The 15,826-nt window shown below is 68.3% G+C and overlaps 3 protein-coding genes across 3 annotated transcripts in view; 2 read left to right on the forward strand and 1 right to left on the reverse strand.

Annotated features, from left to right (window-relative positions):
- H696_05225 (hypothetical protein) overlaps window positions 1-2,671 on the reverse strand; it is a gene marked incomplete at its 3' end in the record, with an annotated part of 3,727 nt that extends 1,056 nt beyond the window's left edge. Inside the window, exons 1-2 of the mRNA XM_009499086.1 lie at window positions 2,566-2,671; window positions 22-2,432 (exon numbers count right to left, since the gene is read on the reverse strand). Of these exons, the coding sequence (XP_009497361.1) occupies window positions 22-2,432 (2,411 nt within the window). The 5' untranslated portion in view covers window positions 2,566-2,671. The remainder of the gene's footprint in view (window positions 1-21; window positions 2,433-2,565) is intronic.
- Window positions 2,672-3,130: 459 nt separating this feature from the next.
- On the forward strand, window positions 3,131-4,456 carry H696_05226 (hypothetical protein; the record flags this gene model as incomplete). The annotated part of the gene is made up of 1 exon (XM_009499087.1): window positions 3,131-4,456. The coding sequence occupies one exon, from the start codon at window positions 3,131-3,133 to the stop codon at window positions 4,454-4,456; it is 1,326 nt and encodes a 441-aa protein (XP_009497362.1).
- Window positions 4,457-7,263: 2,807 nt separating this feature from the next.
- Window positions 7,264-15,803, forward strand: H696_05227 (hypothetical protein). Its single transcript, XM_009499088.1, has 10 exons — window positions 7,264-7,637; window positions 7,764-7,881; window positions 7,990-8,264; window positions 8,437-10,037; window positions 10,170-10,342; window positions 10,495-10,784; window positions 10,903-12,297; window positions 12,466-12,837; window positions 12,945-13,217; window positions 13,316-15,803. The coding sequence occupies exons 1-10, from the start codon at window positions 7,329-7,331 to the stop codon at window positions 15,605-15,607; spliced, it is 7,098 nt and encodes a 2,365-aa protein (XP_009497363.1). The 5' UTR covers window positions 7,264-7,328; the 3' UTR covers window positions 15,608-15,803.
- Window positions 15,804-15,826: the final 23 nt, after the last annotated feature.

The following is a 15,826-nucleotide window of genomic DNA, read 5'->3' on the forward strand; positions in this document are numbered from 1 at the left end:
TCGGCCTCGCAGGCGGCGCACTTGTCAAGCTTGTCGGCATTGCGCGACAGGCAAGTGGTGCAAGCCCAGGTGCCAGTGTTGTCAACCTTGATGGGATTGGCAATAGCTCCGGCCGGAGTCGCGGCAGCCGGGGTGGTGACAACGGAGGCCTTGGCTGCGGCGGCTGGAGTGGGGGTCGCAGTCGTCGAAGCAGCAGCCGGCAGTGTTGCGGAGATGTTTGTGAAGAGGAGAGGCTTGGAGGAGGCGGAGCTCGCGCCGGCGCCCAGGGCGATTGTCGGGAGAGGAAGCTTCCCTGGCGCGGGAACGGGCGCGACGGCGACCGGGGTGGCGGACGGCCCATCATCCTCCGCCAGCGAGTCGGCCGGGGCTGCAAGGAAGGAGACACCCTTGAATTGCAAGGAGTCCATCTTCAGCATCGGAGCGGCCGCAGGAGGGGCCGGCGCCGGGGTGACACCACCAGCGCCCGGCTTCTTAATGCTGGAGGCCAGCGGCTGGAAGACAAACTGATTGGCAGGTTGAGCCGGCCCCGGGGCGCCGGCCGCCGGGGTGTCGGCGGCCGGAGAGCCGGTCGCCTTGGAGCCGGGAGTATTTGTCAGGAAAATGGACGAGCCAGTGGGCTGGCCCGCGACCGGGCCCGGGGTGCTGGCAGCAGTAGCAGCAGCAGCAGCAGCAGCAGCGCCACCCAGGCCCACCGAGGCAAACGGCGAGATGATGGACTTGGAGGAGGGAGCCTGCTCCGGAGCAGGCTCATCCTCCTCATCCTCCGTGCTGTAGTCCTCGTCGTCCTCAGCCTGGCTGTAGTCCTCGTCGTCCTCATCCTGGCTGTAGTCCTCGGCGCTGTCGGCGCTCTCATCAGCGCCATCCTCATCCCCATCATCGCCGTCCTCGTCGGAGTACTCCTCACTGGCGGACCCGGCACTGGAGTGCTCGAGCTCCGGAGACCGGATAGCCCCGGGGAAGACCTTCGCGGCGCTGGCTCCGGCGGACGGGACGACAGCCGTCGCGCCGAAGGGCGAGCTGACCGCACCCGAGCTGACCGCACCCGAGCCGACCGCAGTCGCCGCGGCCGAGGAAAAGGGACTGGCCCCCTTGCTGGCAGAGGCAAAGCCCCCGGCCGAGGCAAAGGGCGACCCGGCCGACGAGAAAGGCGCCACCGGATTGGAGAAAGCGCTCGGCTGGCCGAAGGCCGCCTTCTTGTCATTGGATCCGGTGTCGAAGGGGCCCCGACCGAAGGGGCTGGCCATGGATGAGGCACCCGCGCCGAAGGGCGTCCCACCGAAGGGGCTAGCCCCGGCCCCGGTGTTGTTGCTCAAACCCGAGGAGCTAGTGCCAGGGGCGACGGCATTCGAGCCGAAAGGACTGGGTGCTGTGGCCGGCGTGCTGGTCGAAGAGGCGGCCGGGCCGGGGGCAGCTGGCTTGGCGAAGTGGTTCCCGCCGAAGGGGCTGCCCCCGGAGGCGGCGGCCGAACTGAAAGGACCAGTACCGGGCACGGCAGCGCCGGTCCCGAAGGGGCTTGCCCCCGAGGTGGAAGCCGACCCGAAGGGGCTTGCACCGGCGGCGGAATTCGACCCGAAGGGGCTTGCACCGGCGGCGGAATTCGACCCGAAGGGGCTGGACACCGCGGAGGCAGAGTTCGATGCAAAGGGACTGGCCTTGGCGGCACCGAAGGCACCGGAGCCGAAGGGGCTGGCCGCCGGGGCGCCAGTAGACTTGCTTCCGAAGGGGCTCGGCGCAGCTGCACCAGGGGAGGCCGAACCGGAGGGGCCAGCCGAGCCGACCACCGGCGCCGTCATCTCCGCAGCCGAACTGAAGGGGCTGCTGGTTGAGGCGATCGACTGGCCGGCAGGCTTGGCCGTGGCCGGCGGCTTGGACACCTCGGCGGCCGGCTTCTTCTCGGGGGCAGGCTGCTCGGCGTTCGGGAGGGGCGTGCGCGCCAGCAACTTGGACAGGTGCGTGACAACCTTCCGGGTCGAGCCATCACCCTGGTCGATGACCTCCAGGTCGGCGCTCCCACCAAAATGCTCCTCGGCCAGACGCTCGATGGAGGCCTTCTCGGCGAAGGGGTCCCGGTCGTGGAAGTCGCCGAAGCGGAACCGGTCGGTGGCCTCGCCGACCATTTGCGAGGCCGTCTCCAGGTTGTGGGCCTTCTGCTGGGTGTTTTCCACACGCTCCAGGAAGCTGAGGGCCTTCTCCGCGCGGGCCTGCCGCTCGCGGTCCTCCTCGGTGCCGCGCTCGTGCGTGGCGCCGGAGGTGGGCCGGACGATCTTGATGTCCTCGAAGATCTTGGCCAGCCGAGGGTCCAGATTGTCGTCGGTTTGCGTGGCTACCGGCTCGGCCTGCCCATCGGGGTGCTTCTTGGTGAGGTGCATCTTGAGCAGGGTCTGCGAGCGAAGCTCCTGGCCGCAAAGGTGGCAGGCAACGGAGCCAGACATCTGGCCAGCGGAGGAAGGTGGCGGAGAAAAGGCGCGGAGCAATGGAGCCAGGCCGGGAGGTGAGCGAGGAGGAACGGGAGGGAAGTCGGGAGAGGGAGGGAGGGAGGGAGGGAGGGAGCAAGACGGAGCGCACTGTTTGCCGGGGGGGATCGAGGAAAGGAGGGAAGGAAAGGGGAGGAGACAAAAAGGGGGAGGGGCAGAGCAAAGAAGGAAGGGGGGCGGAGGGGACGGGAGCAGACTAGTTGACGCAAGATGTGTCCCGACGTGCCCAACACGGCCACGCTCCCGAAAAAGGTGCTTGGAACAAGACGCAAGGACGTGGCCAGGGCGTCAGGCGACCGGATCACGCCCACGCTGTCCGTTGGCAATTGGGATACACCTGTGCGAGGGGGCTGGCGGGAGCTTGGTCCATGTGCGCGAGCGGCGAGATGCGGCGGAGATCTCGCACGCGGGACGTAGGGCGCGCGCCCCGGAACCGGTTCCGCCCTTTCGGGCGCCGGGGCGGGCACGCTGGAAGCCAATCCTGCGACCAGCATTCCCTTCCCCCCCCCCCTCCCCCCCCCCCTTGTGCCGTCTCCGGCCCCATCCCGCACGCACACTCCTCTGCCCTCCCCGACTCCCCGTTTCTCTGCCCCTCCCCTTGCTTGTGCCCTCCATTGCATAGACCTCCTTCCCGGCACACATCCACAAAGGCAACCATGCCCCCGAAGCATTATCGCCAGTTCCTGGACTACCACGACAATGAGTACGGCCCCCAGCGGTGGCGCACGCGCCTGCTGCCCGCGCTGAAGCGCACCCCCGAGCATGTGGCCATGGTCAACTGGCATGCGGACCCGGCGGCCGTGTGCGCGGCCCTGCGCCGGTCGCCGGAGTCCTACGCCGACGCCGAGGACCCGGAGAAGCTGCTTTTCGTCCAGTCGCCCTACATTGGCAGTCTCTGTGCCCTGGTGCCGGCATCGGGGAGCGCGCCCGGCGCCGGTGGCGACCCCTTCCCCCCGCCCATGGCCGACCGGGCCGGGCAGGCAACCTACTACATCCTGAATGTGGCGTCGCTACTTTGCATCGATGCTCTGGACATCCGGCCCGGGCAGAAGGTGTTGGACTTGTGCGCCGCGCCGGGTGGCAAGTCGGTGGCCATCGCCCAGCGCCTTTGGCGGTCGCATCATGCCGGGGAGGCCGGGGCCGGGCCCGAGGCCGGGCCCGGGCCCGCTGGGCCTGTGTGCTTCGATCTCGGGGCCGAGGCGCGCGACGCGATCGACGCCGATGCCGATGGGCTGCTAGTGCTGAATGAGCCGGCGGCGCCGCGGCGCGCGCGCCTCGAGCGCACGGTCGAGGCCTTCATGCCGCGGCAGTACCGGGCTTCGGTGCGGGTGCTGTCGCTGAATGCCACCCGGACGGAGTCCCTGCCGCCGGCGCACCATGGCCTGTATGACCGGGTGCTGGTGGATGCCCCCTGCTCGACGGATCGCCATGTGGCTCGGGCCCCGGACACCGCCTCGCCGGCGGTCAGTAACTCGGCCGCCGGGCCCTGGTCCCCCAGTGGCATGGCGCAAACCGCCGGCCGGCAGCTGTCTCTGGTGCTGGCGGCCATCGCCGCGGCCCGGGCCCCGGAGGATGGGCTTCCCGGCGGACGGGTGGTCTACTCCACCTGCGCCCTCAGTGTGCGCGAGAATGACTGGGTTGTGGCACAGGCCCTGCAGCAGAGTCGGTCTCGGCACCCGGTGCGCCCGGTCGACCCGCGGACCTTCGGCTTCCGCATTGGCCGGCCGACGCGCTTTGGCTGGCTCATCCTGCCGGATCAGCCCGCCACCGCCTGGCAGCCGGGCCAGCCGGGCGAGCGCGGTGCCACCGAGGGCCATGTCTCTGGCGATGGCCTGCCTCCCGGCATGGCTCCCAACGCCCCGGGCCACAACCAGGGCCCCATCTTCATTGCAGTGCTCGAGCGAATCCCCTCGCCCGGCGGTGCGGCCTCCTCCAAGCCCTCGGGTCTTGTGGCCGATGAGGGTGACAGTGACAGCGATTGATCGTGCTCGTGCCGGTTCCCTCCTCCCTGCTTCCCTTTGCTCCCTTCCCTTCTTTTTTTTTTTCATTCTCCTTTTTCGCCTCCCTCCGCCCCTTTCCCCTCGGCAGTGTGTCCTTCCGTAATAGAGAGAGGCGTGTCTCGGGTGAAAATACCCCACAGCTGTGTGCTTGACATTCAGTGTCTGAATCTTGCGCTTTAGCACGGATCTTTCGTTGGGACATGTGAGTAAGTGGCTCGGGCAAAGAGTTGGCATTTGGTTTTCCAGAACGACCCGTCCGTCCGTGTGACCCCCCTCCCCCCCCCTGGCGTCGGCGCGAGGCCAGCGAGCAAGGAGGGGACGGGGTGCACCGCGCCGCCTTGCCGGGGGAGGTGTTCCCGGGCCGCCGCGCTGGGCAGGGCACACCAAAGAAGTGCCTCGATGTTGGCCACTCCACGGTGGGTCCCCCGCCTCCCCAAGCGGGGGGGGGGGGGGGCGAGTGCGGCGGCCCGGGCGCGCGCGAGAGCCAAGGGAGACGGTGACGCGCGCGTGGGCGCCCAGGGTTGAGGACCGGGTTTCGGTGTGCTTTCAGTCGGGGCCCTGTGGGCCGCCGGCGGCGGGGCGGCCTCCGGGGGGGGGGGCGAGACTGGAGCCCGTCGGATTTTCCAGTCTCTGGCCTGGCGGGGGTCAAGCGGCATCGGCACCCCCCGCCGCCCCCGACACGTACCTCGCCCGGCTGGTACCCCCCCCGTTCGACACTCGCGTTGCCGTTCCCGGCCGCAGGGAGAGACGGGGCACATGGTTTCTGTGAATTGTCCCAGGGGGCGGGGCAGCCCCGCGCTGTACGGGCCTGTCCATCACCGGTCAAAAGGGGGTGTGTCCGCAGCCCCCCCCCCCCCCTCAGCTCCGACTGCCAGCCCCGGTGAGTGCCCGGTGTGTTGTCGAGCCGCGCAACGAGGCGGCCCTGTCTCCCCGGGCCAGGTAAACAATCCTGGTGAAACTCACACAGGCGTGCGACGGGGGCGGGGGAGCCGATGCAGAGCGTGTCTTTGGAACAGGTGTCTCTTGATTAGAGGGCTACGGCAAGAGGGTGTAGCGCGGCAGGGGCGCACTCGCGGACTCGGCGGCCGGCGTCCTGTCCCCCCCCCCCCTGGCCAAATACACGCGTGTGCGTGTGGGGCTGAACCAGCGGGCCCCTGAGGCTGGGAGAAACGGGGACGAGCACGGCCCCGAGGCCATACCGACGTAATTACCTGAATATATTACCGCCAATATATGGCGGCCATGCATGGGTGCCTTCCGCCCGCCACGGAGCGGGGCATCCTGCGGCTCTCTTCTGAGCGCCTGCCCTGCTGCAACTTGGCCAGGGGGCGGGGGGCCGCGGGCGAAGCGCTCGCGCACAAGCCGCGCCCTCGAGACCCCTCGCCCCTGGGGGTCAAGTCGGCGCCCGGTGTTTCACTGGGCCGAGTGGGGCAGGGCCGGGGAGACCTAGCTGGGGGGGGGGGGGGGCACCTGCACCTGTCCGGCCCGGGCCCCGGCTCCGGCCCCGACTCCAGCCCCCGCCCCCGGCCCGTCCCCCTTTGCTCCGTTGTCGGTCCCTCCCCTTGGAAGCGGTCTCGCGCGTGGCCCCACTGCCGGGCGAGGCCGATCGCGGTCGCCGATCCGGGCGAGGCGTCGCCGGAGCGCGCGCGGGGAAGGCTTTGTTCTCTCACGCTCACACGCGGGCCGAACCCCGGGTGGCCGGGCGTCCGTGTCGCTTGGCCGGCCCGAGAGCACGCCCGACCAGGGGGTGCTGGTCGCGGTGCCAGGCGCCCAGCTCACCGGCTCCCTTGGCCACTGCAATATTGTAAATGACCTCCCTCCGGGGCCCTTCGGGGCCAGAGTGAGAAAGGGGGGGAACCGGGGCCGTACGGGATCAGCAGCTGTCTGCTGCCATTGTTCTTCGGCCCTTGGGGGATGTCTCTCTCTCTCTCTCTCTCTCTCTCTCTCTCTCTCTCTCTCTGTCACACACATGCAGAGAGTCACCTTCGGGGCCACATTAGACTGTACAGGGGTCTTCCCCCCTGCCTCACGGCCCCCCTCTTCCCCCTGGTCCTGGGTCCGATCCGCGACACCCGACCAAGCCCCGGGTCCCCGGGCCACAGAGAGTCCCCGAGGACACGGCTCCTCAAGCGATGAGAAAGTGGCGTAGGGCTTGTGCCACTGTGGCTGCGGGGCAAGGGCGAGGGCTGGGTCTCTGGGCCGTTCGTGCGCGCGCGCGCGCGCGCCCCTGGCGGGGCCCCTCGCACACGGGGGCCGTGTTGGCTCCCCCGGGCCGGAGAGGCGGTCCCCGCGCCCCCCCGCCCCCTTACCCCCAGACCGACTCTGGGTAGCCAGGTAGACCCTGGTGATATGGCGGTGATCTCGCCCTCCTGATGGGACCCTCCCCCCCCCAGCCGTTGGCGCCTGCCCTCTCGGTCGTGCATGTGCTTTGAGGTGGTGCCCGAGATGTTCGCGACCACCGGGCTGTGTCGACAACCCGCATCTCCCCTCCTGCCCCTGCCGCCTTCCCGCCACCCTTTCTGCCCCTCCTCCGGGTTGGCCTTTTCGCATCCTCCCTCGCTTGCGTTCCCCGCACCTCACCACTCGGGCGTGTACACGCAGCCACAGGCCCGCCCGTCTCCGCCACCGCCGCTACCGCCGTCGGCTGCCGCGCGGTCGTCTGTGTGCGCACGTGCGTGTGCGTGCGTGTGTGCGTGTGTACGCGCGCGCGCGTGTGTGTGTGTGTGTGTGTCTGTGTCTGTGTGTGAGCGAGAGAGGCTATCCCACTCCTTCTGCCCCTCCCTCCCCCCCCCCCTTCCCCACCTCTCATCACCCCCTTCCTGCCTCCTCCTTGTCTTTCGAAGCCTAGAGCGTCATGCTCCGCCGGACGAAGAGCATTGTCGGCGCACGAGTCCGCTCGAAGCAGCAGCAAGCCGTCTTCCCGAATGCCGACGGCACTGACGCCGCTCCCGGGTCGGTCCCGCCCTCCGGGCGCCCGCTCGGCCCCGGACCCGATGGCGGAGACCTCCTCGCCGTGGTGGCGGCCCACTCCTCTGGGGCCAGTGTGTCCGGCGTTGGCAGCGAGCATGGCACCTTTCGGCCTGAGGGCGCCCCGGTGCGCCAGCGCAAGCTGACCATGTCCCGCAAGTCTGCCCGCTATGACGAGTACATGTACTTCTCCCAGGTTCGTCCGCGTCACTCGACTTCGTCATGGCATCCTGTGGCCCTTTTCCACGGCATCCCCCCCCCTCTCTCCCCTGACACACGCGTCCCATCCTGATATCCCCCCCCCCCCCCGCCTCATATCCAGTGCATCCGTCCCTGGATTGAGCGTCGCATTGGCCGGGCCTTGGACGAGGATGCCGACCTGATCTCGGCCCTGCAGCGGGGCCCGGCCTTCCACGAGCTGGCCTTCAGCTTGTTGCCCGGTACGCAGGCGCCCTCCTCCCCCGGTCCCTGACATCCTTCATGGAGTCTCCTCCGGGCTCCTTCCCTCGGTCCCCTCTCTGACTCTGTCTTTCCTCCCATCGGGGCAGATGTCGTCGGTCGCGGTCCCGAGGATCGCGCATATCGAGACATGTCGGAGCCCTTCCTCCGGAGTGTGGCCATCAACTCGGCCAGCATCTTTGTCGATGCCGTGGCTCGACACACGGGGACAGATCCATCGGACATCTTTTCGCCGATCGAGTTCCAGTCAATCCCGCGGCTGACCACCTCGGAGACGGCCGACTCTGACTCCCGGGGTGACAACATCGCCATGATCCAGCGCCTGAAGGTTGTCCAGGCCCTGGAAGCGGTGGCCATCAACCTGGTGCGCCCTCCTCCCCCGCTCTTCCCCGCTCTCTCGCTTTACCTGTGCCAGTGTGTGTCCCTGGTCTTCCGCCTTGTCTTCTGACTGTGGCCTTTGTTCCTGGTGGGCTTCGGTTCTGGTTCCCGCCCGCCCTACCTGACGCCGGTATCGTCGGCTCCCTCGCCATGCACAGGACAACTTCAATCCCGACGACTTTGTCTCCCAGCCTGATGAGGATGGGCATCTGAGCGGTGGCGAGGCATCCTCCTCGGAGCCCGGATCCTCCTCTGTCGTTGAGCCTGAGCCCGTCATCAAGGCGCTGCTCCCGGTTGAAAAGGAGCCTCTCCTTGAGCCTACGGATCAGTCGATTGTTGCGGTTACCGATGGACCTGAGTTCACGACCACGGCCGACACTGATGCCGGGTCCGTGCCTGCCTCTGGTTCCGAGTCGGTTGTCGGGTCGACTGCTGGGCCCGTTGTTGAGTCCGTTGTTGAGACAATTATTGAGCACGCTCTTGAGCCAACCATCGAGCCAGTCGTCGAGCCGGCCGTCGAGCCGGCCGTCGAGCCTGCCGTCGAGCCTGCCGTCGAGCCTGCCGTCGAGCCGGCCGTCGAGCCTGCCGTCGAGTTGGTCGAGGAATCGATTGTCCAGCCAGCCGTCGAGCCCATCATCACATCCTCACTTACCACGGGGCTTGTGCTTGCGCCTGACACCGATGCCGCGCTTGCCAATGTGTCCGAACCCATCGGCGAGCCGGCCTCTCCGTCCTCCCCCGATACCGATCACATTCACATGCCGGAGCTCCAGCCTGTTCTGGAGGATGACTCCCCCTCGGCTAGCGGCGACGAGTCGGATGCCTCTTCGGCGTCGGAGATTTCGCTCCCCCCTTTGGAGGCGGTCGCCGCGGCGGCGGCCCGGCCGTTGACCCCCCGAACCCCGGGCGGCGGCCTGGCCCTGGCGGCCAGCAGCGTGCCCGGCGTCGGGGCCGGTGGTGGCGATGACGACGACGAGGACGAGGGCGAAGAGGCGTTCTTCTGTCTGAACCCGATGGCCGTGGCCAAATATGCCCGGAGCAATGAGGTGCTGAATCTTCTGCAGCAGAGCCCCGCCTTCAATCGGACTTTCTCCTTCACCTCCACCTCGGAGTCCGTTTCCGATCCGCTGATCAGCACATCGGTCAGCGAGATCCTCGAGCGTTCGGCGGATTCCCTTCGATGGTCGCTCCCGAGCCCGGTGGCCGGCGAGCCGGGGTCCCCCTCGCGTGCGGGGCCTGACGGGGCCTGGGGCCCGGCTCGAGGCCGGCCACCGGCGCCCTCTCGGCCCCCGCAATATGGGTCCAGTCCGCTGTCACGGTCACTGTCCAGTGTCAGCTCGCGGCCTGTGTCCATGCATGTGGGCGGCACATGGGGGGACTTCTCCATCGACACGCCACTCCCTCTGGATCCGGAGGCCCGGCGCCGGCTCTGCTCCACCACCCTGCCCATGAAGCTGTCTCCGAAGGCCGAGGAGGCCGCCGGGGTTGCCGCGTCTGCGGCCCCTCCAACGGGGCGGCCGCCAGTTCGCCCGGCCAGCGCCGGTGCCGGCACCAGCAGCTCCACCACCGGCGCCAGCTGCCCGGACGGCACCGGCATCGATCCCAGTCAGCTGGACCCCCTGGTAATGGAGGACTTGGAGCTGTTGCTCCAGTGCCCGAACAACCTGCGCGCCGCTCATCGCGCCTGCATGGAGCGCGGCGCCGACAAGACGGCCTTCCTGCTGGAGCATTTGACCGAAATGACCAATGACAATCGGAGGTGCGCCCGACATTCCGAGTCTCCTTTTCCCCCTTGCCCGCCCCCGTTGTGCCCCTGCGCTGGACTCTCGGTGCTCCCCATCTCGCGTCTTTGCCTGCCATTCACAGTCCAAAATGTCCGTGCGCCGCCCAGTCCCATGGACATCGCATCCATCCACATGACCCTGCAGTCTTTGTCGCAGAGGGATGAGGACTCACTTTCGCGGCAGGTTCGGCCTCGGGTCCCCTCGGCCGTGGTCATTCGACGGAATCGCGTGCCCAAGATCACTTCCCCGGTGCCAGCTGCCTCGCTGGTCCCGTCCCCTGGTGCGTGTTCACGTTTGTTGCCTTTCCCTCCACCCGCCCTCTTCGCCACCGCGTCTCATCAGCTGACTTTGCGCGCTTGTGTGCACTCCGCTTGTGTTCATTTGTTTGTCCATCCCGTCCCCCGGCCCCCTTTCCTTGATGCATCGCCACAGAGCCTGCTCCGGCCATGATGGCCAGCCTTTCGCAGCCGCCCGTCAGCGGCCAGGAGCCCATCAGCATGCAGGAGCAGACCAATGTCCCGGAGCACACAAGCACCCCGGAGCCGGTCAGCAACCGGCGTAGCCTCTTCGGCAAGCTGGATCGTTTTCTGAATCGCTCATCAGACTCGACGCCCCCGAGCGGGGCCTCCTCTTCATCCGGCCCGGTGAGCCCATCCCCCGGTGCTTTGAAGCGCCACTCGAGCATCCTCCGGGTGTCATCATCCAACCCACCTGCCTTTACTGTACGCACTCATTTCCCTCTTTCCGCCCTCTCCCCCTTTCCCCCCTTCTCTCCCTCTCCCTGTCTCTTTGGCTTAGGGGCCCATCGACTCGGCTCATATTGACATGCATTTCGCACAGCTGATCCCCGATCCCACCCCGGAGATGGTCCCGTCTCCGACTCCGGCTCCGGCTCCCCTTCCAGCCGCGGCTCCGGCCTCGACGCCGGCAGCCGATCGTCGTCCTGATTTGACGATCGACATCCCGGGTGGATCATCGGCCACCCCACCCGTCCGGCCTCTGTCAAAGCACCCGCAGCCTTCGCAGTCGTCTGCACACCTCCCGGCACGGAATCTTGCGGGGCCAATTCCCGCCCATGAGCCCGAGCACACATTGGCGCATGGCTGCCTGCCAGGGCCGCCGCTTCCGGGGACTTCCATTCCGACGGATCTGTCGCTGGAATATGCCTTGACGATGGCCGGGTCCGGGTGTGCTTTCGACCCGAATTCCCACTTTTGGTACAGTTGCGGATTGAGCAGTCTGGATCCGCCGGGCCTCGGGCGTCAGGCCACCGCGGCATTATTGACCCTGCCGCCGGGGGTTGGGCCGGCTGCCCCGGCCGGCCCGCACTCCCTGGCTCCGTGCAACATCTGTCTTTCGTGCGATGAGCGCTGGTCCCGGATCCTGGAGTCGGTCTCCCTGCCCGACAGCTGGACCAAGCTGGTCGGGTCGGAGCGCGTGGCTGAGTTGGGGCTGCCGATGACCGAGCACAAGCGCCAGGAGGCCATCTATGAGCTGCTCTTCACGGAGTTGCTCTTCACCGGCGACATGTCGCTCATGCGGAATGTGGCCCGCATGGCGGTGGGCGGCTGCCCGGGAGCTCACTCGGAGGTGCTGGCCCCGCATTTCTACCAGCCCCTGGTGACCTCCTCGCTGTTGAAGATCACCCCCCGGACGCGGCGGTTGTCGTTGACCCTGTCGGCGTCGGCCGCGGCGGCCGGGCACTCGCCCCTCCCCCCGGCCTCCCCGACATCCAAGCGTGCCTCCATCCATGTGTCCGGCTCGACGGACTCCCTTCTGGCAAGCCCCGGGGCTGGGTCCGGCAATTATCTCTCCTCGCTAGAGCAGCAGAGTCAGCAGGCAGCTTCGTCACCATCGGCCGGCTTCTCCGGCCTTCGGTCCCCGTCGGCCACCGAAACCGAGCTGATGGCCGGCCAGCCGTGCTCCTGTCCATTGCCGCATCTGCCCCGGGTGGATGGGGCCTTCCAATTCGGTCGCCGAGCCGAGGAGATGGTCGCCTCGCCGGCTGCCACAAGCGCCGCCCATGCTTCCGGGGATTCTCCCGGCCCGGCGCGTGGGCTCCCCACCACGGCCTATCAGCCGGGCCTGCTGACGCAGCAGGAGGCCGCCTCGCTGTTCGGCACTTCGGCCGCTCTGCTGGACCTCTCTCGGCGGGTGTCAATGGCTCTGCTGAGCAGTGGGCTCGGTCATCCGACCGCGCCGGTCCAGAGCATCGGCCCGGTGCTGGCCTCGCTGGTGCGTGCATTATTGGGACACCGGCGCCTGCACTTGCCGCCCTTCTCCATGTCTCCCCTCCTCCTCTTCTCTCTCTCTCTCTCTCGGGCCCTGGTTGCCTGCTGTCATGGCGGACTCACCATCTTCCTCTATCCCCCTCCCCCCTCCTGTTCCTTCCGCATCACGCAGGTCCCCCATCTTCGGACGTTTGCCAATTACTGCCGGAATCACCCGATCGCCCTGGAGAAGTTCAATCACCTTCAGTCCTCGAAGCGTCTGTACCGGCGCTTCTTTGAAAGCCTGGCCACTGTCACCCCCGAGGCACCCGGGGCCGAAGTGGCCCGGCGAAGCTTTGTCGCCGGGTCGGCCCAATCGAGTCCGCGCACGCCGGCCGACGGATCCCAGGACTTCGACCCGTTTGGCAGCACCCCCGGAGACCGGACGCCGCGGGCGCGCTCGACCTCCGCCCCGCTTGCCGGGCTCCGGAAGAAGCCCCTTGACATCCCGACCCTGCTGATCAAGCCGGTCCAGCGCATCTGCCGGTATCCGCTGCTTCTCAAGGTGCGTGAAGTCCCCTTCCTCTGGCTCCCCATCTGTGCATGGGGGTTCCGACTCGTTGACGCGCCCGGGCTGACCCTTCTCTGGATGGCGGTTTTTCCCTTGTACAGGAGATTATCAAGAACACGCCGGAGGGCCATCCGGACCATGCCTCCCTGTCTGCCACCCTGGCATCGGTGGAGGAAATCGTGGCCGAGATCAACATGAATGCCACGGCCCCCATGGGAGCCGGCGGTGCGTCTTCCTCCGGCACCGGGCATCGGGCCAGTGCTTCGCTGGTGGGATCTCCCACGCGTGCGCCATCCCGGCCATGCCGGGTCCTTGTTTGTGAGGGCCTGATTGGGGCCGATGCCGATCCCAGTGCCCAGCTTCGCTTCCTGGAGGTATGTCCCCGGCTTCGGCCGGCCCTCCCTGTTGTCGGTCCATTTTGCCTGCTTGAGCTGCTTCCTGACGGGTTTCCCGGTGTGCCACTCTTCGCCAGCGCACGGGCTTGCAAACCGGCTCGCGGCGCTTCATCCGCGGGGATACGGTTCTCATGCTGACGCCGGCCGCCGATGCCCCGGCCGCTGGGGCGGCCGGCTTCCTGGCCGGGGATCTGGAGGACTCATCTCGCTGGCGTGTCAAGGCCTTCCACATGCTGATGCTCGGAGAACTTGTGATCCTGGCCTCGCGCGAGAAGAATGCCTGGGAAAGTAACCGGGCCGCATCTGCCGGAATTGGGTCGTCCTCGTCGCTGACCGGTGGCAGCGGTCCTGCTGGTGGCAATGGCGCCGGCTCGGCCGGGAGCATGTCGAGCACAGGGTCCGGCGCCTCGGCCGCCTTGCTTGGGAGCAAGGACCTGCGCCTGTCGCACATGTACTACAGCTGGTCGACGGCGGTGGCGGAATTCGCCCCGCCCGGGTGGCTGCTCGGCAGCGACCTGGTGACCGAAGATCTGGCATCTGGCATTGTGCCCGGCTTGCATGGGCTCCTGCTGGCCGACCTGCAGCAGGGGTCCATTCACCGGTTGGTCTTTTGCTCGGTGCTCGGGGCCGGTACCGGCCCCGGGAGCCCGTCCATGCTGGGAACCTCGCCCGGATCGATGGGAGGCATGGCCGGTGCCTTTGGCGCTGGCGCTCCGGTGCGCAACTACGCCGAGAATGCCAGCCTCTCGGGGATGGCCTCCGTGCAGGCGTGGCTGAAGCACCTCCGCAAGTCGGCACCCGGTGGGACGAACGTCAGTGGCACCGGGTCCGGGGCCGGGAGCCGGCCCCTGGCCGTCCCTCTGGTGGACCTGCCCGGGGGCCAGCGCGCATCGCTGGTCAGCAGCTCCCGGCAGGAGACCCTGGTGACACAGGTGGCCACTCCGGCGGTTGGGTTCATCGCCGAGAAGGCGGCCTCGGCCGTGGCGTCCGGTGACTGGCCCGCCGGCCAGTCGCCCACCAGCACCCAGCGTGCCCTTTCTCATATGCTCGGCTTCCCGGCCTTCTTTGCGGTGGTCCAGCCGCGGGCTCCGGCCTCCGAGGCTGTCTCGCCGCAAATGGTCCCGGCGGTGCTCTTCCCGCCGAATGGCGTGGGCGCCGGCTCGCCCACCTCCTCCTTCTCCAACCTGTATTTGGCCGGCGGAGCCGCCGGGGCCACCCCCACCGGCAGTGCCCTCTCCAACTCCAACTCCTCGCTGGTGGGCTCGCCGAACTACGGGGCTGGCGCCGGTGGCAGTGGGTCTTCCTCGTCGCTGCTGGCATCACCGGTCGCCGGGGCCGGGATGGTCCCATCTCCCAGCCCGGCAGCCCGGCGGACCTCCTCCGACTCGTCGCAGGGGCTGGCGGCCTCCTTGTCGGACTTGGCGATGAGTGGCGACTCGGATGCGTCCGGTGATCTGGCTCCGGCCAGCAGCGCACTGGATCTGGTTCGAGCCCTGTCCCGGCGTGGGGCCAATCGCCTGCGGTCGGCGAGCTTCTCGCGCCGGTACTCCCCGGTCCCGGGGACCATTGCCACCACCGGCGGGGCCGCTGCCGGCGGCGAGTTGGGCAGCCCTGGGCGACCGCCCGCGGCCAGCACCCCGGCCTCGCCGCTGGCCACGGCCCCGCCGGTGGTCCTGCTGGATCCGGTTGAGGACACCCTGCTGGCGTATGAGGCCCTGTCTTTGCCGCCGCCGCCTTCCTCGGCGCCGAGCCATGTGACTGGCGCCCCTCCCGCCGGCGGGCGTTCTGCCGTGGCCGAGGTCGAGCCGGCATCGCACTTGCCGCCACTCTCGCGCCCGGGCTCCGTGGTCGGGAGTGCTGCCTCCCTTCACCCGCGGCCGGCGGATCCCATGATCGACTTGCCGGACGAATCGGAACTCATCGGCACCACGATCACAACCCCGCCTCTGACACCGACCAGCTTGGCGGCGGTCGTCGAGTCGCTGGCCGCGGCGCAGGCCGCCACACAGGCCGCCGCCGCGGCCGTTGCTGCGGCGGCCATTGCCACAGCCGCCCCCGGTTCCGAGATCCCAGACTCGCAGGAGCCGGAGCCGGGCCCCGGGCGGCCGGGGCCCTTGACCGCCATCACCCCCCCTCCTGGGGCCGGTAAGCCTCCCTCCGGCACTGGCACCGTGGGGGGATCTCCTCTCGATGACGAGACCAAGCTCCCAGTGACCAGCCTGACTGTGCTGGCGTCGGATTCCGACTACGATCTCACATCGACCTTCAGTGATGACGACTCGGACACCCTCTCCACCGACTGCAGCTCCGACCTCTCGGACTCCCTCTCCCTCTCGGACTCGGATTCCGACAGCAGCACTGACCTCTAGAGGTGTCCACCTTCCCCTGTCCTTGATTGCACACATGGCCAGCCCGGCTGCCTCGTCACTTTCCCCTCCTTCTCCTGGCGTTCCGCCCCCGCTCTTCCCTCTGTGGTGGTGCCGTCATCGCAGAAGGGGACCTGGGCGTCGGCCAGGCGCGCGTGTTTTTTGGTCCTTGATGTTGTGTGTGTGTGTGTGTGTGTATGTATGTGCACGGCGCGCCCTGCG

This window comes from Fonticula alba (assembly GCF_000388065.1).
Source record: "Fonticula alba strain ATCC 38817 unplaced genomic scaffold supercont2.9, whole genome shotgun sequence".
Classification (NCBI taxonomy): Eukaryota; order Rotosphaerida; family Fonticulaceae; genus Fonticula; species Fonticula alba.

Bases quoted from the DNA above. Each gene is read 5' to 3' on its own strand.
- H696_05227 (XM_009499088.1), top strand. From the start codon at position 7,329: ATGCTCCGCCGGACGAAGAGCATTGTCGGCGCACGAGTCCGCTCGAAG. The intron at 7,882-7,989 runs GTACGCAGGCGC...CCATCGGGGCAG, and splicing joins GGCCTTCAGCTTGTTGCCCG to ATGTCGTCGGTCGCGGTCCC. The intron at 12,838-12,944 runs GTGCGTGAAGTC...TCCCTTGTACAG, and splicing joins GGTATCCGCTGCTTCTCAAG to GAGATTATCAAGAACACGCC.